General features: G+C 41.3%; 1 protein-coding gene across 2 annotated transcripts in view; it reads left to right on the top strand.

Moving 5' to 3' along the window:
- The first annotated feature begins 606 nt into the window (after positions 1–606).
- LOC137377556 (transmembrane protein 164) overlaps positions 607–27,339 on the top strand; it is a 136,959-nt gene continuing 110,226 nt past the window's right edge. Inside the window, exon 1 of one of the 2 annotated variants that reach the window (XM_068047296.1) lies at positions 607–1,218. In XM_068047296.1, the coding sequence (XP_067903397.1) occupies positions 796–1,218 (423 nt within the window). In that variant the 5' untranslated portion in view covers positions 607–795. The remainder of the gene's footprint in view (positions 1,219–27,339) is intronic. The other variant, XM_068047295.1, reaches the window with a different exon arrangement.

Here is a 27,339-nt window from a genome sequence, read left to right on the forward strand (position 1 = left end):
CCTCAGATCCAGATGATTGAGACAGATGATTAATGACTCTCCCCTAATCCGTCTCGTTCAAATTGAACTAAATAAAACAAACCAGAGTAAATGTAATTATTCCACCTAAATAGATTTTTCCACATTACCGGTAATATAATATTAACATCTATCACTGAAATAAAATAAAACATAAAATAAAGATTTTTTGGGGGATGGTGGGGTGCTAATTGTTCAGCAAATGGAAACACATCCAGATTCTGGTAAAGTGACTCGTTCAGATATATTTGGCCTAAAAGGAAATGAGCACATTTGACGAAACAAACAAATGAAAGGCTGCCTTGATTCTCTCCACTTGTCTCATTCTCCCCTCTTTGTATTTATTGCATGCAAAAAGAAATCGTCACAAGAACGTTACTTTACAAAGACAGCACTTTCCCCTAAGTAAAACATTATCAACACTACCCTCCTATTGTTGAGACACCCAGTAACCGGAGCCTAATAAATTCCTTCTTCGAAGAAAAATGAAAGGCATTACCTCTTTAGCTGTGACTGGTTGAGGGAAATCTGTCAATGTCCAAAGTGGGTGGGAGTCCAGTCAGTTTCAGCCAATCCCATTTTAGTCCATTTTAACCGCTGCCGTTTCTGTGCAGGGAAATTGATTTGGCAACTTTATCACAAAGCATCTAGTGAGCGGTGGGGATGATTTATATCGTATAGAAAAGGAGAAGCAGAGAGAGAGAATGCTTGAAATTCTGCACTATCTGGGACCTCAGCTCTGTGGACCTTAGAGCAGAAAGGCCTCCTGCAAAGTTCATGTTCCGACAAGAAACGGATGTTTTAGTCTTTGCCCCGTCTTGTGCTTGCTGTGATCAAGACGAGAAGAGGAACATGTATCGGTATAATGTGTGCATGCTGCTAGACTGGGCGTACGGAGGTGTGGATCCCAAATTCGCTGGGAATGGGGGACCCGAGTGCGCAGCGTTTCTACCTCTTCGCCAGCGGTGGGTGGAGAGTATCATCTTCGTGGCGATCTCCTTGCTGGAGATGGCTGTGGCGTATCGTAAAATTAGGCGGCAAGAGCTGGGCACACTGTGCCAGGACAAACAGGACAGCCTGGGCAAGAACCTGCTGCTAGTCGCCCTGTGCCTCACCTTTGGTATTGAAGTTGGCTTCAAATTTGCCACCAAGACATTAATTTACCTGCTGAACCCCTGTCACGTAGTCACCATGCTCCAGGTAAGTTGCCTTCGTCACCTGTGGAGACTGCGTGAGCACTGTGTGTATAATGTATGGATTAAAAGAAAATTATATCTGTACTACAGAACCGCCCAGTAAAATCGGCTCAAATTTTCCAAATGAAGTTGCAAAAACTAACAGTATGAGTTGTATTTAAAGAGCTGCATAGACCTAGACGGACATCCAAAGAAACCAGAGAGTTGGAGTCAGGTCTTGTTGGAGCTGCTCTTGAATGGGTTTCAGTCTATTATAGACTATTAATCAATATGAGGAATTGTGACCGAGCTCCATTGCCATGGGATACAAGTGTCAATGGAAATAGAGTTTTCTAGCTCAACATCCCTGGATAGAGAGTTTTCAGGCAGGATAGTGAGGTGGATAAAAAGGAGGGGGTGTAGCATTACCGGTTTAAGAATCAATAACCACTTTGAGGAGGGATGATATGCTAATTGAATCATAAAATGAGGCCATATGGGTTGAGCTTAGAAATAAAAGGGCAGCCACATTACTAGGAGTGTACTATAGACCCCCAAATAGTGAGAGCGAGATAAAAGAACAAATATGTAGGCAAATTTCTGAGTGCAAAAACAATAGGGCAATAATAGTTGAGGATTTCAACTATCTTAATATCAACTGAGATACAAACAAGTGTGGAGGGCACAAAATTCTTGAACTGCATTCAAGAGAACTTTTTTAGCCAGCAAGTAGCAAGACCAATGAGTGAGGGTGCAATTCTAGTTTTAGGCTTAGCAAATGAAGCTGGGTAAGTGGATGAAGTAGCAGTGGGTGACCATTTTACAGATAGTGACCATAATAGTTAGATTTAACTTGATTATGGAAAAGGACAAGGATAGAACGGGAGTAAAAGTTCTACATTGGCGGAGGGCAAATTTTACAAAGCTGAGAGGTGATTTGTGAAAGTGGACTGGCTACAGCTTCTTGAAGGAAAATCAGTGGCAAACTGGTAGGAGGCATTCAAAAGCGAGATTCTACAGGCACAGTGTAGACATGTCCCACAAAGAAAAAGGGTGGTACTGCCAAATCTAGAGACCCCTGGTTATCTAGAAGCATACAGGATAAGATAAAGCAGAAAAAGAAAGCTTATGACAGTCACAAAAACTTTGTACTCCTCTAAGCTTTCTAAAATATTGAAAGTGCTGGAAATTAGGAAAGCAAAGACATGAAAAAATTATTGGCAGGTAAAATCAAGGAAAACCCAAAGATGTTTTATCATTACATTAAGAACAAGAGGATGACTAAGGAAAGGGTAGAGCCTCTCAGAGATGTACCTTATGCGTGGATGCAAAAGATGTGGGCAAGGTTCTTAATGAGTACTTTAACTTTGTCTTCACATAGGAGATGAATGATTCAGACATTGTATTTAAAGAGGAGGAGTGTGAAATATTAGATACGATAAGCATAATGAGAGGGTAAGTACTAGAGGGTCTGACTTCCTTGAAAGTGAATAAATCACCAGGGCCGGATGGATTCTATCCCAGGCTGTTCAAGGAAGCCAGGGAGGAAATAACAGATGCTCTGAGGATCATGTTCAAATCCTCACTAGATATAGGTGAGGTATCAGAGAATTGGAGATCTGCAAACGTTGTACCATTGTTTAAATTGGATGCGAGGGATGGACCAAATAATTATAGGCAGTCTGACCTCGGTGGTGGGCAAATTATTAGAATCAATTCTGAGAGATGGGATAAACTGTCACTTAGAAAGGCACGGATTAATCAGGGATAGTCAGCATGGATTTGTTAAGGGAAGGTTGTATCTTCTTAACATAATTGAATTTTTTGAGAAAGTAACAAGGAGGATTGATGAGGGTAGTGCAGTGGATGTTATCTACATGGAATTTAGTAAGGCATTTGACAAGGTCCTACATGGCAGACTGGTCAGAAAAGTAAAAGCCCATGGGATACAGGGGAATGTGGCGAGTTGGTTCCAAAATTGCCTCCATGACGGGAAACAAAGGGTAGTCGTCAACAGATGTTTTTGCAAACGGAAGGTGGTTTCCAGTGGTATTCCATATTAATGACTTGGACTTAAATGTGGAAGGCATGATTGGGAAATTTTCAGATGCCATAAAAATTGGCCATGTAGTTGATAGTAAAGAGGATAGCTGTAGACTTCAGAATGATATCAATGATTTGGTTGAGTGGGTGGAAAAGTGGCAATTGGAATTCAATCTGCAGAAATGTGAGGTAATGCATTTGGGGAGGACAAACAAAGCAAGGGAATACACAATGAACAGGAGGATATTGAGAGGTGTAGAGTAAGTGAGAGATCTTGGAGTGTATGTCTCTACAAGTCCTTCAAGGTGGCACGACAGGTAGATAAAGTGGTGAAGAAGGCACCTGGAATGCTTTCCTTTACTGGCCAAGGTATAGAATACAAAAGCCGGGATCTAATGCTGGAACTGTATAAAATGCTGGTTAGGCCCAGCTGAAATATTGCATACAGTTCTGGTCACCACATTACAGGAAGGACATAATTGCTCTGGAGACAGTACAGAGGAGATTTACAAGAATGTTGCCAGGGCTTGAAAACTGTAGCTAGGAGGAAAAATCGGATCGGCTAGGGTTGTTTTCCTTAGAACAGAGGAGGCTGAGGGGTGACTTAATTGAGGTGTACAAAATTGAGGGGCCTAGATAGAGTAGACAAGAATGACCTGTTTCCCCTGGAGGAGAGGTCAATTACCAGGGGCACAGATTTGAGGTGATGGGTAGAAGGATTGGAGGGGACATGAGGAAAAACTGTGGAAGGACAATGCTGGAACCTATATTTACTCAGTTTCACATTTATTGTGCAGCGTAAAAGGATTCCAAAAATGTAGCTCCTCACTCAAAACCTTCCCAGTCTCAGTGAGTGTCTGCTGATAAGTGCTCAACTAAAACCCCAATTAACATCCTTCACCTGCATATAATCAAACCATTGATACACAATTTACAGATTAACATCCCAATCGGTGGTGGAGGCAGAAACCTTCAACTCTTTTAAAAGGTACCTGGACCTGCACCTGAAGTGCTGTAACCTACAAGGCTACAGACCAGGTGCTGGAAGGTGGGATTAGATTGGGTGGCTAGTTTTTATTTTAGCCAGCACAGACACGATGTGCTGAATGGCCTCTTTCTGTGCTGTAACTTTTTCTATGGTTCTATAGTTTCTATGGTCCATTGATATGGAGAAAGACTTGCATTTATATAGTGTCTTTCACAACCTCAGGATGACCCAAAATGCTTTACAGCCAATGAACATAGAAACAGGAGTAGGCCATTCAACCCCTGGAGTTAGTTCTGCCATTCAACTAAACTAAATTACCCCTGACCTGTATCTTAACTCCATCTATTTGCCGTGGCTTTGTAACTCTTCGTACTCTTGCTTAGAAAAACTTATCAATCTTAGTTTTGAAATTTTCAGTTGACCGAATCTCAATTTTGGGAGAAGAGAGTTAGAAGTATGCACTATCTTTGTGTGATGAAATGCTTCCTGACATCACCCCATAACAGCATAGCTCAATCTTGAGGTTATTTTTCTTTGTTCTGGACTCTCCCATCAGAGGAAATAGTTTCACTATCAACTCTTTTTTCGTTATCTTGAATACCTCCAAATGGATCACTCAATGATCATCTACTTTTGAGGCCATACAAGCCTAACCTATGCACCCTGGGGTCATAATTAAACACTTTTAGCATTGGTATCATTCTGATGAATTTGTGCTGCACCCCTTCCAAGGATAATATTCTTCCTCAGGTTCCTGGAGCTGAGTGCAGTACTCCATATGTGGTCTAATGATATGTGCTGTAACATAACTTTCAGCTGTTTGTACTCCAGCCTTCCTGAGACAAAGGCTGTCATTTCATCAGCTGTTTTAATTATGTTTTGTACCTGTCCACTAGCTTTTAGTGATTTTTGGTTTTGGATCCCTAAATCTCATCCACACTTAGTAGCTTCTCATCATTGTGGAATGATTTGTGGATTAGAATTTTTAAATTTTATTTAGTTACATATAGGCCAGACCAGGTAAGGATGGCAGATTTCCATCTCAAAAGGACATTAGTGAACCAGATGGGTTCAATCGCAAACCCATATCTCCAGAGCATGAGCCGGGGCTGGGGTTACTCGTCTAATGACATTACCCCTACACCACCAACAACCCCGCCCCCCTCCCCGGCCTCATTGAAGCCTGAAAACATTAATCCAACGTGTGTCTCTGCAGTTGCTGGCTGACCTGTTGAGTGTTTCCAGTGTTTTCTGTTTTTATTTCAGGTTTCCAGCACCTGCAATATTTTCTTTTTGTTTTATAGGAGTAATTGAGTGGAGATGACAATGGTTTAATTGGTAGGAAGGGTTGGAAATAAATAGTCAGTCAGGGTCATGGCTAGAATGTGGCATTTAAAGCCTGGTTTTTAGTCAAACAGGATACTGAGATTGTATACATTTGATCTTGGCACGAACAAGCAGCCAGGTATAAGAAACATTGATGTTTTGTTCATATACCATACTGTGTGGTTATTGTATGCCTCTTGTACATGCATGCTGTGAACTAGATATAGCTATTACAGCAACATGACTATACAGAAAGAAAGACAACCTGTAACATTATCCATTTTGGGCAGAATAGAAAAGCATATTTTTCTGGAAAGATGTGAGGCGAATGTTCTGTGGGATTGGGATGTTCTTGTGCATGACTTGTGGTCATCAGGGTCTCTACAAAGATATTAACTGAGACCCCCCCCTCCCTTGATCTGCTCAAAAACCATTTTTGTAATGTGATATGTCATTATCATTTAGTATAATAATGGTAAGGATCCAAGAGATTTATTTTACTTAGTTCCTGCTTCCACAGCTTATGAACAAGCAATGGTCCCCACTTTTTAAAAAAGTATAGAACTTTGGCTGATTTTTTTTTTTTATGACTAAGCAGTTGCTAATATTTTACTTAAAATCCGAAGTAAAGGATCCAATGTAAAATGTTATGCTAAACCTTTTGAAACCTTTTCATTTAAAGAAATTAAATATGCACTTCCTAACAAAAAAAAATTAAGACCAAATTAATGTCAGAAGTTTGAGCTAAGATTCCCAGACGACACATGAATCTGTTAATATGGTGATAATGTGCCAAGGTAGAACTGGGAACTCAACTTAGCGGTTAACAATGTGAGTGATGTGCGGGATGAAGGAGAAACTGGATAACAGGAGTGTCCAGCGCAAGTGCTGTTAAATTAACTGGACATGTCTAGTTCACAATAGCAGATACACATCTACCATTTGGTACCAGATATGAAACAAACATGAATGCTATACTCATTAATTTCTGCCCCATGCAGTTATGAACAATCTATCAAATGGGGAATATGAGACCTGTCTCATCGCATAATCTGTGTCTGAATAACATAACCCGGAACATTCATTATTAAATGTATGCATTATTAACTACATGATTTATTTATGGTGTCTGCTGTGTTCTTTTGATTTCCAATGCCTTGTAATTATTGAGTTTTCCTTTCGAGTAAACATTAATGAATACAGTAGTATATTTGTTATGAGGGTTTCGATTTTTGTTTTGTTAAATTCTGAATCTATTTTAAAACTGAAAAGGATTTCAGTTACATTGATTCGTCTGGAATTTTGGAGAGATTGCTGAACTTTGTAGTTTTGGACTGAGTGAAAATGTACACAGACTGCAAGACACCTATTTCCAAACAACTCCGCAGGGGAGTGACAGGCCAAGATTTAGGATTGTCATGTGACTTGATTATTGAAGTTTAGTTTCACTTTTGGATTGTGTCTGCCTGAGGAGAAGAAAACCTGCCCACCTTTCCCTTTGAAAATGAATCCTTGTATTTCAAATGTGGCAGATTCCCATTGCCTCCTGTCTCTGAAGAATCCCTGCATCAAGCTGCACTGTTGCCTCCTGTGTTTTAAGAAGTCCTGAATGGTTGCAGAAATCTTGCATCTTTTTTTTAAAAAAAAGGTCTTCGCATCGATGTGTAAGACCTAAGAAGATCCTTGTTGCTGATAGCTGAAAGACCCAGGTGAAGTCTTTTTTATTTGGATTTTTCTGAACGCCTACCCAAACAGACTGTTCATCAACCTCGCCTGTAAAGACTGAGTGGCATCCAACTATTCAACTTTGGGACACCTCACCAAACCAAAGGACCTCTTATATCTTTTCAGATCCTTTGAAACAGCTGTAAACAAAAATCCCTTTTTTACCGAGTTAACTGGTTTTTGGATGAATGGGAGTGTGTGTGTGAGGACTACAATAGAAATAATATGAGGCTTTAATATTTCAATTTGCAAATATGTTTACTTCATTATTGGTTAAGATTTGGTTTTATAATAAATGGGTAATTTTGTTGCTTATCAAAGAAACCTGGTTGATGTGCTTTATTCTGGGGATAAATAGAGTATCGAATTGGATATTTCGGTAAGTGGGAAAACTTATTGTAACCTGTGGAAAAGTGGGACTGAATTGATGGCGCACTCCACCTGTCTTGTTTGTAACATAGCGGTGATGTTACTCCAGTCCCACATCATCACGGTTGACTCAACTGCTCCCTGAAATTGCCTACCAAAGTGCAAAAAATACAGACTGCAGTGATTCAAGTTGAAGGTCTACCACCTTCTTGGAGGTGGGGGAGACGAGGGATAGACAATAAGAGCTGGCCTTCCAGCAAGACTGATATCACAAGATTGAAAAAAAAAAGCAATCTCCATTATTTCCTTTATGTATTTTTCACCTCCAATGTTGCTCGGATTTTCTTTTCTTTTTTAAAAACTGTGTATTCTGCTGAAGGCTGGGCATAATTTCACACTTGCAGACAGCCTTCTGGTACTTCCTTCATGATTATTCTGCTTAAGGGTTGGCAGGCTGTTTTACCATGTGAGTTGTCACAGCCAAATCTGGTCCTGTCCTGGCCCAACACACACACATGCACAGTTTCAGAAGGGGCCATTGGATAGTGAGCAGAAGTGGGAAACTTAGGTGAGATTTCTTTTTCCTACCCAATGTGAATGCGCTGAAGCTGAATATGGCGCTGTCCATAGTCACCCAGGCTGAGATCTGCTAATTCCGTATAGATCTGGGATTAAATCTCAACTTTCCTAGTCCTTATAACCTAAGCTGTGCCACAGTCTCAGTGCTCTAGCATTAATATTATAAAATGCATCCAATATTTCCACTCCCACCGCCCCCCCCAAATCACTGTTTATGCTGTGCACCAACCTCTGTTTAAAATCATGTGGGCTTGAAAATTATTTTAATATACCAATGTTTAACATGACTTCGCGATTCACAGATGTAAAATATTCCTTATTTGGAGAGGAAAAAGGAATCTCCATCTGAATACTTTTGGTTCATTTCCTTTATCTACCCATTAAATGCATACTGTTGGGTCTTCAGCTTCTTCCTCTCTGCAATGACTGAGGAGTTTTGATCCTTCCTGGATGTAAAATATTACATCCATCAGAGAGTGCAGACTGGGCCTCAGTTTAACCTCTCGCTCATCAGTACTGCACTGGAGCATCACTTAAGCCACTGAAGTGGAACTTGAACCCACAACCTCCTGCCAGTGAAGTGGGAATGCTTCCTTCCTGCATGCCTATATGGCTCATCTAATTATTTGCTCTCTCTGATCAGAAAGGCAGTGTTCCCTTTGAACAGTAGGGAGAGGGCCTTTTTGCATATTGAAGAGGTTTCTGGAAATGAGGGTTAATGAGTCAAACCAAGTCTTTCCTTCCACACGTGCAATTTGGGAGAAATTTTGAAGACAGGAAATAGCAAGTGAGAGGCCCATAGAGACAACCAGCAGCAACAACAATTAAAGCTACTTGGGCAATATGGATTCAGGAAGATTACTTGGAATACCAATAGGAGTAGTGTTGCTAGTTTGGCTGCAGTATCTGTTGCTCCTTTTGTGTGTGGAAGAAGGAACAACAACAACTTGTATTTATATAGCATCTTTAATGTAATAACATTTCCCACGGTACTTCACAGGAGCATTATAAGATAAAATATGGTACTGAGCCACATGAGATATTTGGGCACTGACTGAAAGCTTGCTCAAAGAGGTAGGATTTAAGGAGTGCTTTAAAGGGGGAAAGCAAGGTAGAGAGGGAGAGAGGTTTAGGAAGGAAATTACAGATCTTGTGGTCTAGGCAGTTGAAGGCACAGTCACCAGTAGCGGAGCAATTAAAATCGGGGATGCTCGAGGCCAGAATTAAAGGAGTGCAAATAGCTCATGGGATTGTAGGGCTGTAGGAGATTACAGAGATAAGGACCTGGAGAGGTTTGAAAACAAGCTGCTGTCAATATGGCAGAAGTGGGCTATACTGTTAGTTGCTGCAAATGAGTAAACTGCCCATTAAGCACGCTATCTAGCATTTTAAACTATATTTCTAATTCGCTCTTGCTGAGGAGCAAGAGATATGAGAGCTCTTTTTTAAATATAATTGCGTAAGTTACACAACATAAAAACAGCAATCTGAAGTTATCTTCAGGGCATATTTAGTGAATATATTCATTTATGTATTGTCGGGCTCAGCTCCCAAATGAGGATTTCCCAGGACTATAGAGCGATCTTCCTTTAAGAAAATGAGGGCGAAATGACCAAGAGTCGACTGTTGAAGCTCTGATCATATGTGAAAGTGGAGGGGAATATGAGCACCAGTGAAGCACAGTTTAAAAAATTCATGAAAACTCTTCGTAAGAGTGTTTCTTTGTTGAGGCTGCACCAAATTATTTGTGAGCATTTGATGTGATAAAGCAAATCAGGTCAAAAGGTCCCTCATTCTGGGTATGATGAAAATGACCTGTTCTGGTCTGAATTTTCGGGATTGAAGGTGGACAGGCCCTGAAAATACTGGCATACTAGGTTCCCAGTGCCAATATTTTTGCTGAGGTGAGTTCAGGGCTGGTAGGGCTACTTGCCTCCAGGGCTCATTAGCAGCCTTGTTAAGGGCACTGTGATGGAAACCACACCTGCCAAATGGAAACATATTATTTTCATCAGATAGAACACTACTTGAACTCTTTTGTTGGATGCTGCACAGAACTTGTTTTAAAAAAGACCAGAGTTGGACAGCTGAAACATGGCTGCACATTTGCATTCTGAGAGACAGTTGAATAGAGAGTCAATGGGAGTACTTACTGATTCAAATAACAGGATTGGTCTGGGCAATCATAATAATCAACCACCTTTGTCTGTGTAAGAGCCAGAGCTCCACACCCCACCGAGTGTGACTGGAGAACTTTGAGAATCAAAAACGCTCGCAGACGATGCTGTGTCAAACAAAGAGCTGGTCACATGACTTACCTGCTGGCCAGACTGGGACCTGTTTGAATTGTGCCTCACAGGTTTGGGGCAGACTGCAATTTGAAGACAAAAGAGAAGGTAGGTCCGTCTCTCCGTCTCTGAACGTCCCAGGGACCCATGACAGCTGCTTAAGCCTCAAGAAGGAGGACCTCTTCTGGTACCAGAGAAGCAAGTTTGTAAGGGTGGATTGGGCCCCACAGAGAACTACAAGATTGCAATTCCAACCAAGGACTTTACAGCAAAACTAAAGACAGTAACTGAATTCCATCTACTACTCCAAACCGCACCCCCCTCCCCGCCCCGCCCCTTAACACTTTCTTTCCCTCTGTATCTATTTGTGTGTGTTTATTTCATGCATGCTAGCATGGTTGGGTCGCGTATTTTAGTAATTTTTTAACTGAGTTAGAGTGATAAGGTTGATAAACTTACATCTTTCTTCTTTAAACCTAAGAAAACCTGTCTGGTTGGTTCATTTACAATTACAATTAGAGAACAGTGAACGCGGACTCACTGAGGGGTTAAGCTAAAAACACTGTTTTAAAAGTTAAACCCTGTTACAGCCAAACCAGGAAAGGGGCCAGAGGGAGCCTGAAACCCCTTCCTCACCCGGTTGTAACAGCACTGAAAGGAAACCAACTGGGATTTTCCAGGCTGTCCCTACCTGCCTGGGCACAGGTGCAGCTAAATGCTGTCTGTAGAGGGATTTCCCACCGCCCAACAGTGGTGGCTTGGGCGTTTTTTCTTTTTTATTTAAATGTTTTAAAAAGTTGGTGAGAGGGCGTCTCTACATCCACTCCTCACTGTTATTTACCGTTTACTGTAGCTTGCAACTTCTCAAGCTGGAAGACCTCTGGCTCTCCATCTTTGAGAGCTCCCTGCCACCCTTAATTGGACAAGGAACCTGTCTCTATGTCAATTTAAGGGGGCACCTCCATGAAAATCCCAGTGAGTGACTGTTTCACCCCAGGGGCAGGTTCAGAACCTGAGAACAGTCCTGACTCCTGCTTTCGGCTCTTGGAGTGAAAATCCAGCCCTCTGTTTCTTCCTCCAAAAACAGTTTTTTAATGAAGATAGTGGCCTTTTTTCATTTTGAAGCATAACAACATAATTATGTATTTTAGAATAATGTGACTAGACTAATCTATAAATTTGTCTTTTCTCTTTTTTGGTATATTAAATATGTTTAAGCAAAGGTCTCAGTTGCTGTTAAGTGTGCGGAAGATGCATCAGTATGATTCACTTGGTGCAAAACCTTGGAAGCATGTCAGGCTGCAATGTTATGAAATGGTATCTTGCAAAAAAAATTCAAAACAAGTTGCAGCATGAACTGTGGAGCTGTTATTGAGGTAAAATTTCACAGCCAAGAAAGAATGAACTTGCATTTATATACATACGAACATGTGAATTGGGAGCAGGAGTAGGCCACTCGGCCCTTTGAGCCTGCTCTGCCATTCAGTAAGTTTATGGCTGAACTGATTACTCCACATTCCCGCCTATCCCTGATAACCTTCCACCCCCTTGCTTATCAAGAATCTATCTACTTCTGCCTTAAAAATATTCAAAGTCTCTGCTTCCACTGCCTTTTGAGGAAGAGAGTTCCAACGACTCATGACCTTCTGAGAGAAAAAATGCCTCCTCATCTCTGTCTTAAATGGGTGGCCCCTCATTTTTATATATTGTGTCCGTAGTTCTAGATTCTCCCACCAGGGGAAACATCCTTTCCACATCCACCCTGTCAAGACCCTTCAGGATCTTATACGTTTCAATCAAGTCGCTTCTTAGTCTTCTAAATTCAAGCGGAAACAAGCCTAGCCTGTCCGATCTTTCCTCTTCAGACAGCCCGCCTATTCCAGGTATTAGTCTAGTAAACCTTCTCTGTACGGCCTCCAAAGCATTTACATTCTTCCTTAAATAAGGAGACCAGTACTGTACATGGTACTCCAGATGTGGTCTCACCAATGCCCTGTACAGCTGAAGCATAACCTCCCTACTTTTGTATTTGATTCCCCTCGCGATAAACGATAACATTCTATTAGTTTTCCTAATTACTTGCTGTACCTGCATACTAACCTTTTGCTATTCATGCACTAGGACACCCAGATCCCTCTGCGTCTCAGAGCTCTGCAATCTCTCACCATTTAGATAATATGCTTTTTTTATTCTTCCTGTCAAAATGGACAATTTCCCACTTTCCCACTTTATACTCCATTTGCCAGGTCTTTTCCCACTCACTTAACCTATCTGTATCCCTTTGTAGCCTCCTTATGTCCTCTTCACAATTACTTTCCTACCTATCTTTGTGCCATCAGCAAATTTAGCAACCATATCTTCGGGTCCCTTCATCTAAAGCACTTAATAAATTGTAAAAAGTTGAGGCCCCAACACAGATCCCTGTGGCACAGCACTCGTTGCATATCGTGTGCAGACACAGCTTTGGGATATAGATAAGATAGGAGGGGTTATTTCCAATCCATCAGCTCCATTTTTTTTCTAAATGTGCTTTGCACAATATTTAGATGTCCGTTATAAGTTCCTTAGATAGTCTTGCATCTAACCTACTTCAGATTGTCACGCTTTGTTAGTGATAGAAAGATATATTTTGTATTTATTCATTTAAAAAAATAGAGAGCCCATCATTGACCTGCAACTTGATATGTACAAGCAATCAGTTACGTTTCTTTTGCATTTATTTATAGCTGTAGACGTAAGGTACAGGCCAAGTTAGCAACAAAACAGTCATGCTGTTTGCCCCAGATTACCTATAAGCAGAGCTATGGGAAATGCAGTAGTATTTCCCCCTCTGAAACGTAGCACACCTGAAGGAACTTGCTGTTTTACCTCGAGCTAGGCCTCCAAATGATGGTTGGTTGTCTTCCTTCCATGTACAAAAGATGATGGACACGCAGCAAACAATCCATTTAGATTGGGTGTCTTCTCTTGGTGCATCTTTGCTGATGGCTGTGAAGGCCAATCTTTGAAAGATACGTTCTGCCACAAGTGCCGTACCGTGAAGCTGCCAAGTGATGCAGTGAGTTGTTGTTTTTGACATTGGCGCCTGTTGCCAAGCTGCTGTAGCAACTGGTCATTGTGGCAGTGCACACCAGTCCACAGGATATGTCGCCATTTCTCTTTCACCAGCTAGTGACTGCCAGGTGCGATAGAGGACATCTAGGGCCTCCATGTCATGTTTGCAAGCATCCTTCAAGTGGAGCTTTGGATGCCCCACTGGTTGTCTGGCCCTGGCTACCTCACCATACAGAAGGTCCTTGGGGATGTGTCTTGCATCCTATGGACGTGTCCAATCCACCGAAATTGTCTCTGTTTGATTAGTGCCAGCACACTTGGAAGCTCTGTCTTTGAGAGGACTGCCACATTTGTAATTTTTGACCTGCCAGGATATATCCATAATGCATTGCAGACAGCAAAGATGGAAATTATTAAGCTGCTTTTCCTGGTAGCTGTAAGTCTCCCACATTTCACGGCCATACAGCAAGGTGCTGAGAACACAGGCCTTATCAACCATCTAATCCAACTAATGTTGTAGTCAATTAAGCACGGACAGCACCAGATAACAGATTCAATGGAAACTAAAATTGCTGGGTATGGGGAGCTAGGTTGTGCACAATATTGGGATCATCTTCTGAATAATCTGAAAACAAAACGATGCATGTTTTATTGACACACCAAGTTCCTGGTGCTTTCCAATAAATGGAACTTGATATTTGACTGACAGCACATCAATTTGATACAGTCAGATCGATGGACTTTAAGTAACAATTCTCTTTATGCTGGCTAGCAAACAGGTGATATATCTGGCTATTACTTTTCTAGCATATAACATGATATGACTAACAGAGTAATTATTGAGCGATATTTTTATGGTATGAGCCAATCTTAAAAAAAAAAAGTAGAATTACTCTGTTGGTCAGATAGCACCAGAATTGTTGTGTTGAGATGACTGCAGTGCAGTTCATCCATGTTGTTGTGTTTATTCTTTGCTTGATACATTAGTAAGCTGTCTGAGTGACTGACTGACTTTTAAAAAAAATCTTTGCTCACAGTGCCCTCTGTTTACTTGAATGTTGGCAAAACCTGGGGCGTTAACCCTAGCACTCACATGTGACCTGAACCAGATAGCTCTCTCTTTCGCATATCTATCTCTTCAACCTTTCTGAAGGCAAACCATCAACAACAGCTTGTATTTATTGTCGAGAAAACTTGCTATGCTAAAGGAGGATTTTTTAATTCATCGATTGGAAACCTCCTTTCAACTTTTAATGAAACAAAGACCTAAAATTCTACAGTTAATTTTTTAAAAAAGCTGGCAGCCAAGATGGCCACTGCAATTTGCATTTGAACACCTTGCAAATTCCAAGGCCTCAAAAAGGAGACACATGTCTGATGAGCCTGTACCTAAAACAATGGCTTGCTCTATCGAGTGAATCACAGGAGATTGCTTTCATGAGTAGGACATTCAGAGCCATCCTGGAACATAATTCACCTTGAAAGAACCAATCCTTCCAGGTGTAAATGTTAACACCTTGAGGCCTGAGGGACTGAAATTTCTAAATTTGTATCTCATTACAAGGTTCCAGCCAATGCACTGAGACAATCATGTGACCATCTGTCTATCTCTGTGAAAGGTTTCTCATGGGCAAAGGAGACAAGCCAGTGACTGTGTCTGTGTGTGTCTGTGTGTGTCTGTGTGTGTCTGTGTGTGTATAACATGAGAGTCAAAGAGGCAGGTTTTAAGGAATGTCTTAAAGGAAGAAAGAAGTAGTGAGGTGGAGAGGCTTAGGGAATTCCAGAACTTTGGGCCTAGACATCTGAAGGCATGGCCACCCACGTTGAGTGATTAAAATCCGGGATGCTCGAGGCCAGAATTAGATGAGCCCTGATATCTCAGAAGGTCGTGGGAAATGTTCCCTCTAATTTCCCTTTTCGGTGCCAGGCCTGTTTGTTGCACTGCACGGTCCCTTTTGAGATTGCCATGCATCTTGAAGGGAATGCTGCTCGTGCATGGCCTGTTTGTCTCCTACACAGTACATTCCAGATTGCTGCGTAGCCAAACACCTGCACGGCTTAGAGGGGAGATGGGGAGGGGCAAGGCCATGGAAGGATTTGAAACCAAGGCTAAGAATTTTTAAGAACGAGGCATTGCACGACTGGGAGCCATCGTAGGTCAGCGAGCACAGGGATGATGGGTGAATGGGACTTAGTGCAATTTAAGTTACAGGCAGCAGTTTAGTTTCAATTTTATGGAGCCTGGAAGATGGGAGGCAGGCTAGGAGTGTGTTGCAATAATTAAGTCTGGAGGTAACAAAGGCATAGATGAGGGTTTCAGCAGAAGTAGGAGCAGAGTTGTGTGATATTATGGAAGTGGAAGTAGGTGATCTTAATTGTACAGATATGTGGTTGGAAGCTCATCTCTGGGACAAATGCAACACGAAGGTTGTGAGCCAAACAAACATCTGGTGAGATTTGGCTTGATATGTAACATTAAACTGCATTATTCCACAGTAAGTCAAACACAAAAGGGAAATAATTATGATTAGATTCACTTAGTTCAATCAGTGCAATTTGTCTTGATATAACAGAAAAATAATGAAAATGCTAGGCTTTCCCATGTTACAAGTAATTTGTAATTCTTCTAGATTGCGTCCTTCGCATTGCCTTTTATTCATTCTTGTGGGTTCTCAGATTTCTGTTTTGAAAAACTCTCTGCCTATGTCTATTCTGTACTTTACCTCTTGCTACTCATAGCCAGAAAAGAGAGGTCTGGCAGACATCTTGCCAAGTATCTGGGACCAGTGACTCCCCAATGAAGTGGGTGCAAGATGTTTGTTAAGTACTGAGACAAGCCAGCAAATTGCTTTTTATTTATAGTTTCTGAGGTTAACCATAAATTTGAGTTCATTAGCTTCTCAATTATTGCTTCAGACACTTTTTTTTTCTTTAATTTGCCCGAATACGCCATGGTCTAAAATACAACTTCTAAAGTAACTCGTTTTTAAAAAAAAAAAATCCTTTCTATGGAAAATTGGTCAAAGAAAATGCCAAAACATGACACTTGGCGATTACCAATCCATGGATTTGAATTGGTTCTGCTCCCTGTGAACAGAATGAATTTCAAGTATGACATTGTGTATGATTTGGAGACTGAACGCTCGAACATACTTAGCAATGGATTTTCCTTTTTAAGGAGCAGAGTAGTGGTGAGGTAGGGCTTCTACCTGCCCTTGACTGTGGCCCAGTACTGACCCATTTTCTTGGTAACATGGTTGGCTAACAGCAGGATTTGTCACCAAGACTGAGCCTATTATTGTCCCTGAGGCAGATCTGCAAGTACTGCAAAGGGAAATGGAGTTGAGGGGAAGATCCCCAAAAGACAGCAGATGCTGTAGCTTTGGTGGCTTTGGCAAAGACTGAGGCATACACCGATTAGTTCTCAGGAGCCAGAATAGAGGGAGGAGAGGCTACTATAAGGCCCTCTTTCTCTATGGGGAAACCTCAGGTCACTTCATAGAGCTTGTCATCTTCGACATAGGAGCCGTGGGAATTAGTGGTAATCTGGGTGGATGGGAGGGAAATCTTCCCAGGACTGAGGCCCCACAGCCCCTCCCATTACAATTTGAATGTGCTGCCGGGGAAGTATATTTTTAATTCATTCGCTGGATATAGGAACATAGGAGAAGGAGTAGGCCATTCAGCCCATCGAGCCTGCCATTCAATAAGATCGTGGCTGATAAACCACTTCAAAGCTTTTTTCCCACCCTATCCTCATATCCCTTTATGTCATTGGTGTTTAGAAATCTGTCAATCTCTGCTATAAACATACTCAATGACTGAGCTTCCACAACCCTCTGGAGTAGAGAATTCCAAAGATTCACAACCCTTTGAGTAAAGAAATTTCTCCTCATCTCTGTCCTAAAGTGGCTTCCCCCTTATTTTGAAATTGTGTCCTCTGGTTCTAGACTCCCCAACCAGGGGAAACATCATACCTGCATCTACCCTGTCTATTCCTTTAGGTATTTTGTAGGTTTCAATGAGATCACCTCTAATCCTTCAAAACTCTGGAGAATACAGGCCCAGTTTCCCCAATCTCTCTTTATAGGATAGTCCCGCCATCCCAGTAACAAGTCTGGTGAACCTTCGTTGCACTCCCTCTATGGTAGTAATATCCTTCCTAAGGTAAGGTGATCAAAACTGCACACATTACTCCAGGTGCAGTCTAACCAAGGTTCTATACAATTGAAGCAAGACTTCACTACTCCTGCACTCACATCCTCTTGCAATAAAGGCTAACATACCATTAGCCTTCTTAATTGCTTGCTTCACCTGCATGTTAGCTTTTAGTGACTTATTGACCAGGACACCCAGGTCCCTTTGTACGTCTACACTCTCTAATCTCTTACTTTGTCACTGGCAAGGCTTGTCACCTTCTTAACACTGCGATCAGAGGAGTTTGATACAACTGTGGGGCTTTCTGGACCTTTTTCAGAGGGCAATTAAGTGTCAATCACAATGTGAGTCTGGCGTCGCATATAGACCAGACCAGAAGGTTTGACAGTAGGTTTAATTCCCTAAAAGACATTAATGAACCAGTTGGGTTTTTATACTAATCTGGTTAGTTTCATGGTCACCATTACTGATAATAACTTATTAAGTAGTAGCCAGTAGTGATCCTGGCAGGAGTTGTGGGCAGCCCTCACCATTTGATTTCCATCATTCTCTGACCCACACAAAATTGGGTTGCATCACAAAAAGGAATCCAGCCCAATGTCTCCATGAAATAAAAACAAATGATAATGGAACAGTTCACTTCTCGACAGATCCTATTTATTCCAATGAATACAAAATCAGGAGATTGAGGGGTTGACATAGACCATGACTTGCACTGCCATTTGGTGATCTAGCCACCTTTTATAACATTTGCAGTGGTCTGGATTCATTAGTTATTCTGAGAGTATAATCTGAAGTGGAACATTGCTCCAGATCTGTGTTTGGGTACGTGGGTCAAGCCAAGAGCTGTACGTACACCAGTCTGGCAATTAGAAATTTGAACAGGATCAAGAAGTAGTTGAAATAAAAATCTAGTATTAATATTGCAGTCCCTCTTAAATGATTATAGTCTACTGATAATGCAAAGTTATTTTTGTGAGAAGATTTGTCTGATCTGATCATCTGAATTGAGTAAAGTGGGATTTTAAAAATTGAATTATCACCTGTGCAATAAGCAACTTAAAATTAAAAAGAGTGGATTCTGTATATAAAATCAATGTAATAAAAGTATTACAATTTTGGTATTTTAACTCCATTATCAAATGATAAACTGTTCAAAAATAAACCAGAATTTGTCAGAATTATTTTGCATCATTTAACAAATCTTTGCAAATCGGTAAAATTGTAATTCAATGGTTGCATCGTGCAAGCTCACATCTAAAACTCTGATTTTTGTGCAACCATTTTTGGTTTTGAAAACACTTGATTTATTTTGGGCTGCTGCTAGAAATCTTTTACAAGTAGAATGTTTTCAAAGTCAGTTTTTATGCGAGGAAAATAAGACTGCGAGTGGCAGGAGAACAATACTGTCATTAATCGACCTACTCCTGGAAAAAAATTTCCCTTCCTTTCATAAAATTCTCCAACGCATCATTGCTAACCAACTCTGTGTCCACCACTCTCTTGTGTTTGAATTTCTCCAGTCTGGTTTCCAATCCAACTAATACTGAAGGCATTCTGGTTTAAGTTAGCAATTACATCTTGTGTGATTATGCCCATGGTGCATTATTCCTGCTTGACCTCTTCAGCCTATATTGTTATTGGCCATTCCACTTTCTCTACTCCATGGCTTCTCTTCCATCTACAAGGTTAACCAGTGATTTATAAAGGTTTATCATAACTTCCTTTTCTTTTGTACTCTATGCCTCTAATTATAAATATATAAGAAGTTTAGTACACAGAGGGTTTGACTGTTTGAGTACTTGTGTAACATTTAAGTACAGGATTAGATGGAGATAATTCTGCACCACTGCAATATTATTGTTTTACGAATTGGAAGCATCAACAACTGATGCGCTCAAAATTGCAGGGGGGTGGGGGGTACGTGGGATGTGGTGGTGGTGGTGACTGCGGGAGGTGGTAGTATTGGGTCGGGAACCTGTTTGTTTCAGCAGAAGGCTTTGCCATGACGTTAGTATCCTACTTAGTTTACACGACCATTGACAGAGTGCAGGTGTGAAGATGACTCGGACATGTCAATCAAAGGCTCTATTTAAAAGGATCCTGGCAGGGGTCAGAATGGCTACATCCAACTCTGTAAAGAAGAATGATGGTAGGAAGGCTGCCCCCCACCCCCAATCCCAGTTCTCTGATTCTTACCTGCAGGTGATGCTAGAGGCAGTAAAGGCCAGAAAAAGTCCTGTTTCCTGTAGACGGGAGAAAGGGACCCAAATAAAGCAGGTGTGGCTGGTGTTACCAGAAGTAGTGAGCAGCATGAGTGTGATCTCTTGCAGCTGGATGCAGTGCTGAAAGAAGTTTAATGGCCTAATAAGAGCAGGAAAGATGAGTGGCATAGCACTTTCAGGTGCCAACTCCGCACTTTGGCTTTCCCAGCATTTTAGCAGTTGAGTGTTCCTGCTTGCGGGGGTTTGCCGGGAAGCTGTGACCACTGGGGGAATGGTGGGGCTGGGGAGATGGTAAGAGGTGAGTGGCGGAAGGAATTTGACAGATGGATGAATACATCGGGGAGAAGGTCAAGAGTTTGGCAGTCATGTATGCTGAGTGGAATTTATAACCAACCACTTGACATTAAAAAAAAGGCTGCAAGAGTACTGAATGCCAGAACTAAGCGGGAAGCCTGATAGACAAGATAGATTAACATTTTGAGCAGAGGCCCTTTTGCTTAAACTCAGTGGTTTCTACCTGAAGCAGTAGCTTTTGTTTTCAAATGCAGGTGAAATTGCTGTGTAATTCCAATATCTTCTGTTTTATTCCATATTCATATTGAAAGTGTGTGTCTTGCTCTGATTTCCCATTATGTTTTCCAAACTGAAATCTCTGAAAGAGTTGAAATATACCTAAAAGAATTGTCTTTTTAAAAAAAAATCATTTATTTGCTTCAATCATCTCTGCATCAAGCAAAACGTTTTAATGGGACATTATTTTTGACTTATTCTCAGTGCAGTGGTCAGCTGTTCGGTTGTGGGGGAAACCATTTCAGTTATAAAGATAAAACTTAACCTCGTCTCTGGAAGTCCTATACCAGTTGGGTTTCGACTATTGAGTTGAGAGATGACTGAATTAATGTATCCAGGGCTATTGTGTTCTGACACTTCAACCTGATGCCCACTTATTATCTATTTAGCAGTTAAGTTGGCCTGTTCGTAGTGGGGCCTTCAAAGTTTCAATTATAATCTGTCACTAAGACAGGTAACAGTTGGAATATGCCACTTCTGAGTGAAATTTGATGAACTGCAGTCTGTCATAGATCTTAACTCTCTGGATTGAATTTCAGGCTACTTCCAAGCAGTATTAACTCTCTTGTAGTGTCTCAACACAGTAACCTCAATTAGAATTTTTCAAATCCACTGCCCCAATCCCCCGCCCCTACCCCCCTCATTCCTTAACAGTAGCCAAGTGTAGGAAACATTTGCAAATATGCACAGTTTAACACCTGGGCAAATCTCAATGCATTTGCTTGAGCTACAGCAGTTGGTTTACTTTCTCTCCGAGGATTGGGGCTACAATATTTACTAAGCTCCACTCACTGTTTTTATTCCGATTGGTGCAGCTTCAGCTTGTACCTAACAGTGTTATTTTGTTCTGTGATGTTCTCATGCTGAAGGTGGGAATTTCTGGTCTTGTGATAAATCAGGAGTATCTTCCTGCAGCACAAGCTTATCCAAAAGCAAAGCAGCAATGTCTCATAGGAACGGCAGCCAGCATCTGCAGTGAGGAGCACTGAAGGGAGTCAAGTACTTTGATAAATTGGAGGAAGGATCAGTGGGAATATTGCTGGACAGGAAAAGTGCTTCAATGTAGTGAGTGGCAATTGAAAGAGGCAATTACCTCTGTACTGGAAGGTGTGTTTGGGAAAGGTGAAGGAGATTGCCTTTATGAACTGGGTGGGCAGTTGGACAGTTAAAATGTCACCTGGAATTAGACGAGGGGCATCTCTGAATGGTGGCAAGAGTTGGAGGGGTAAGAGTGTTTCAGTGGACTGGATGAAACTGAATGGAGAGAGGGTTGCATAAGTGGGGGAAGGGGGAGCTTTGTTAACTTGGTGAGGGGCGTTGAGGGAGCAAATATTTGTGAAATGTTGCTGAGTTGTGGGGGGACGGGGGGAGCCTTTGTGATTTGTGACTTGAGGTGACCGGGATTGGGGAAGGAGGCGCCTGCCTCTGTGAACTTGGAGGAATCTGTAGAGGAGAGTTCCTGTGAATTGCGGGGAGTTTGGAGGGGCAGAGTATCTCTCAACTAAGTAGTTGGAGAACATGTCTCTCTGAACTGCTGGAGGCAGGCAGTTAAATGTGGAGAATGCTACAGTGAGGGGAGGAGAGTGTCTGTTCAAGTGGATTCTGGGGATTCTTGTCATCCTGTTGAATATGGATAACTCCTGATGTTACCTATTTCCCAAGTATTTTTTTTTTTAAGATTAAAATCCATCAATTGTGAAGTTTTAACATTTATAGAATTAGCCAGAATACATGACTTTCATGTAAAAATTCCAGAATGCTGAGCAGAAACCAAGCTATAGATATGTGACTTAAACTCTTGTAGCATTGGAGTGTGTTTATTGTTTTAATATTGTTGAATACAGATTGAGACAGTCTGTTTTTATCTGTGTGCCTGTTAACAGATCTCCATTCTCACTTATTCCCGATGGCATTTCTGTGTGTCTCATTTCATGAATAACTCTCAACTCCATCCTGTTTGGGTTTCTTCTCCATATTCATTTGCAATGCAGTAATATGTAGTCGTGACTGTGGTTGAAGCCTGGATTTCCTGGTGTATCTGTATTTCCCAGTCAACTGTCATGTTCCAGAATGAGATGCCCTTCTTTCTGTTGATGTTGATGGTAAATTTTGCCACAAATACAAAACTTATGCATTTTTCCCCTTCTTATCTGTTTCTGAAGTATTAATGCCTTGTTGCAGCTTTGAACAGTGGGAAATTCACTACAGTGTGTCTAATATAATACAAAATGAATTTGTAAAATACTTGGGATACAGGAATGATGTCCTCTTTCTCCCCACCCCCCCCCCCCCCCCCCCCACCACCACCACCAAATTTTCCCCCGATGACAGTCGCAGGGCTAGGCGGTTTCATTGGTTGTTGGCCTGGTACCACCTCCGAGTGCTCATTCGTTGTGTGGCTCTTGACAGCAAATGTTGCCAGGCTTTTTGACTGTAGGGGAGAAGCATCACAGCCAAGCTGTCTGTACATGATATCGAAATCCAATTGATTGCTGGTAGAAAGTTACTATTATGTTCAGGAGCAGGAATCCTTGTTAAATATTATTTTACACCCCAGCTCTGCGCTAAAGACACCTGAGGCTATCTGTGGTCTCAAAACTATTGCCTAACTGAGATCAGTAACTCTGCGGAACTAATTGTAATCAATCCTTCTGAATTGAAAATCTTTTCTCCATTTTCAAATTCAAGATAATTGTTATACAACTTAACTGGTACTGTTAGGAAGTTCCAGTTGGATTGCAAAGATTAATCTGTTTGAACATGTATGCATGAGTTGATGTCTGAATAACTGCAGGGTGTGTTTATAATCAGTCTGGTCAGGAGGTGGAGAGAAAGTACTAACAAGGCAGTGCATCTTGCCATACAATTGTCAGCAGCTTAAGACAAAGTGGCAAGGTGATTAAAGTGTGAAAGCAGGGCATCTTCCAGGCCTTTCAAACCAAGCAACCCAATGTAGCTGGGAGGTCTAAAGATGATGAAGATGCATTTCACTATCTTGGTTGTTCAACAGGAACCCATAGTCGTGATCTGAAACCAGACCTGTATGCTATAATTTTGTATTAATAATGCTATGCAATATCCAGGTAAAAATCTGGCTCTGTGACCTGGTTTAAAGATGTTCTTTATTTCCCAAAGAATGCTTTAATCAGCTAATGTCATCCCTGAGCTTCTCTATTGTTTCAGGGTGTTGCTGCAAGGCAAATTGTGTACAATTAATTAAATAAAATTTATAACTGCATTTATATTGAATGGCTTCAAGAAGATAAAAGCAAAATCCTGCGGATGCTGGAAATCTGAAATAAAAGCAGAAAATTGCTGGACATACTCAGTGGGCCAGGCAGCAAGTGAAACAGAGTTAACGTTTCAGGTTGTTGCCCTTTCATCAAAAACCATTTCTGAGAGTCAGCGTGGATTTATAGAAGCTAAGACATGTCTGAGTAAACTCTGAATTTTTTTTGAGTCGGTCAGTAACATGGTGGATAAGGGAATGTCAGTGGATGTTATCATAGAATGATGCAACATAGATGGAGGCCATTTGGCCCATCATGCCTGTGACAGATCTTTGTAGAGCTATCCAATTAAACCAATTAAATCTAACTACCCTACTTTTTCTTTCCCCGTAGCCCTGCAATTTTTTCCCTTCAAGTATTTATCCAATTCCCTTTTGAATGATACTATTCAAACTGCTTTGACCACCCTTTCAGGCAGTGCTTTCCAGATCTCTCACACTCAGTGTTTTTATAAGAACAAAGTTTCCTATTGCCTCTGTTTCTTTTGCCAATCACCTTGAATCTGTATCCCCTGGTTACCCATCCTTCTGCCACTGGACACGCTTACTTCTTAACTACTCTATAAAACCCTTTCTGATTTTGAATACCTCTATTAAACCTGCTCTAAGGAGAACAAGCCCACGTTCTTCAATCTCTCCACATAATTGAAGCCCCTCACACCTGGTCCCATTTCTAAATCTCTTTTTGCACCCCCTAAGACCTAACATCCTTCCTAAAGTGTGGTACCCAGAGTTGAACATAATACTCCAGCTGAGGCCTAACCAGTATGTTATGAAGCTTTAGCATAACTTCATTGCTTTTGTACTCTTTTTTTTTTTTTATAACTCTTGTACCTACACTCCAAGAACCGCAGCGGTTCAAGAAGGCAGCTCACCACCACCTTCTCAAGGGCAATAAATGCTGGCCTAACCAGCGGCGCCCGCATCCCCCGAACGAATAAATAAAATAATAAAGCCAAGGATCAAGTATGCTTCTTTGAAAAAAAAACACTTTGTAAATTTCAAGGGATCTGAGCAGGTCCAACATTTGGAAAATGTGATGGTAAGCCACTTCCTTCCACTGCCTTCTTTAATCGCTGCACTCTATGGTGAAGGTACTCCCGCAGTGCTATTAGATAGGGAGTTCCAGGATTTTGATTTTGACAATGAAGGAATGGCGATTATCGTTCCAAGTCAGGGCGCTGTGTGATCTGGAGGGGAACTTGTGGGTGGTGGTGTTCCCATGAACCTGCTGCCCTTGCCCTTCCAGACAGTGGAGTTTACAGGTTGGATTTGTGTATGTACAGTTCCAAGTTTCTCTGTTCCAGCACTTCCTTTTAACATCATACCATTTAATTCATACAGCCTCTCCTCATTTTTCCTACCAAAACATGCCACTTCACACTTCTTCTGTGTTAAATTTCATTTGCCATGTCCCTGCCCATTTTATCAGAATTTGTTCTCCTGCAGTTTGTTCCAAGCCACCTGATTGTTTGTTTGTTTGTTTGTTTGTTTGTTTGTTTGTTTGTTTGTTTGTTTGTTTACAATACTTCCAAGTTTTGTTTCATCGGCATACTTTGAAATTATACTATGTATATCTAAGTCCAGGCCATTAATGTATATTAAAAAGAGAAGTGGTTCCAATACAGACCCCTGGGTAACATCACTGTATACCTCCCTCCAGTCTGACCAAAAAGCATTCACTACTACTCTCTGCTTTTTGTCCCTCAGCCAATTTTGTATCCATGCTGCCTTTGTCCCTTTTAATCCCATGGGCTTTAATTTTGCTAATAAGTCTATATGGAACCCCGGAAGGCATTTGATCAAGTTTCCCACAAGAGATTATTCGCAAAAATGAAAGTGCGTAGAATTGGAGACAACTTTGTGACTTGAGTTGGAGATTGGTTGTAGAGTTAGACTAGGATTCGTGGGTCATAGCAAGTGATGTTCCACAGGGATGTGTACTGGGCCTTCAGCCTTTCGCGATAGTTATCAATGACTTGGATGAAGGAAAGAAAGTTATATATCTCAAGTTTGGTGGCACAGTAAATGGTGCAGATGTGAGCATGAAGTTATAAAGGGGCCGAGACAGATAAATGAGTAAGAAAAGCTGCGGTGAATGGAGTTCAGTGTGGGGATGAGTGAGGTCATCCACTGGATCCAAGAAAGACACAGTATCTTTGAAATGGTAAGAATCTAGGAACTGTGGAGGAACTACTTGACCAGTTTGAAAAGTCATCAGAAAGACGAATGGGAAGTTGGACTTTTTTATTCCAGCACCTTTGAGATAAAGGGGAGGAAGTTATACTTCAGCTTTGTCAGATCCCATCTAGAGTACTGTGTTCATTTCTGGGCTCCAGATCTTGGGAAGAATATACTGGCTTTGGAGGGGGTGCTTGTGGATTCACCAGAATGTTACTGGGGCTCAAAGGGTTAAATTGAGTACATAACCTTGGCTTGTATCCTCTTCTATAGAAGATGGAGGAGTGTTTGAAGTAATTCAACCAGGAAGATACCGAGTAACAAGTTCCTCAGGTGGGGGAATCCAGAACAAGGACTCGTAATCTTAAAATGAGAGCCAAGCATTCAGGAGTGGAATTAACAATCACTTCTGAACACAGAGGGTAGTAGAAATCTGGAACTCTTAACCCTGCCCCTGCTCCCCTCACTCTCTCCCCACCAACAGATGGCTGTGGATTGTGGATCAAGCGCAATTTTCTGAACTGCCTTCTATGGATTTTTGTTAGGTAAGGAATCGGGAGCAAAGACAAGTCAGTGGAGTTGTGGTACTAATCAGCCATGATCCTATGTTGAACTACACACTCTATTACTTTTGGAGATGTAGCTGAATTGATACACATTACAAATACCAATCAATCCATCACTAACATGAAAACGCTTGACCTCAGTTTTCATACAACAGGCAGGCAGAAGGAGCTGTCTAGTTTACTCAGTTGACTGCCATCTGTGGTAGTGAGGATTCCAGATGATGAATGCTGTAAAAAGGATGCATGATTAAATTCTAGGAAACTAGGTAACACTACAATTCCCTACTGGAATGGTAGATGCCTATTTAATTAGCCTGTGTTTTGAAAAAAAGCACCAAATGTTTTTGTTTTGATTAGAATCCCCACTAATTAGAACATCTGGGTACCATGGCTGCCATATTTGTTCAGCTCTGACAGAGCATACACCTGAGAGCAGTTATGTTTGTATGTGCAAGAAACACTCATTCTATAATTGGTGAGTGGTGCCTTCGAGTTGCTCTCCTAGTGTTTGAATTTGTTTTTAACTCCAAGAAATGGAGGAAAAGGTTGGACAGGCTTGGCTTTTATCTGCTGGAATTTAGAAGAGTAAGAGGCGACTTGATTGACGCATAAGATTCTGAGGGGTTTGACTGGGTGGTTGTGGAAAGGATATTTCCTCTTGTGGGAGAATCTAGGACTAGCGATCACTGTTTAAAAATAAGGGGTTTCCCATTTAAGACCGAGATGAGGAGAAATTTTTTTCTCTGAGGGTCGTGAGTCTTTGGAACTCTCTTCCTCAAAAGGCA

The sequence above is a fragment of the Heterodontus francisci genome, chromosome 15, assembly GCF_036365525.1.
Source record: "Heterodontus francisci isolate sHetFra1 chromosome 15, sHetFra1.hap1, whole genome shotgun sequence".
Lineage (NCBI taxonomy): Eukaryota > Metazoa > Chordata > Chondrichthyes > Heterodontiformes > Heterodontidae > Heterodontus > Heterodontus francisci.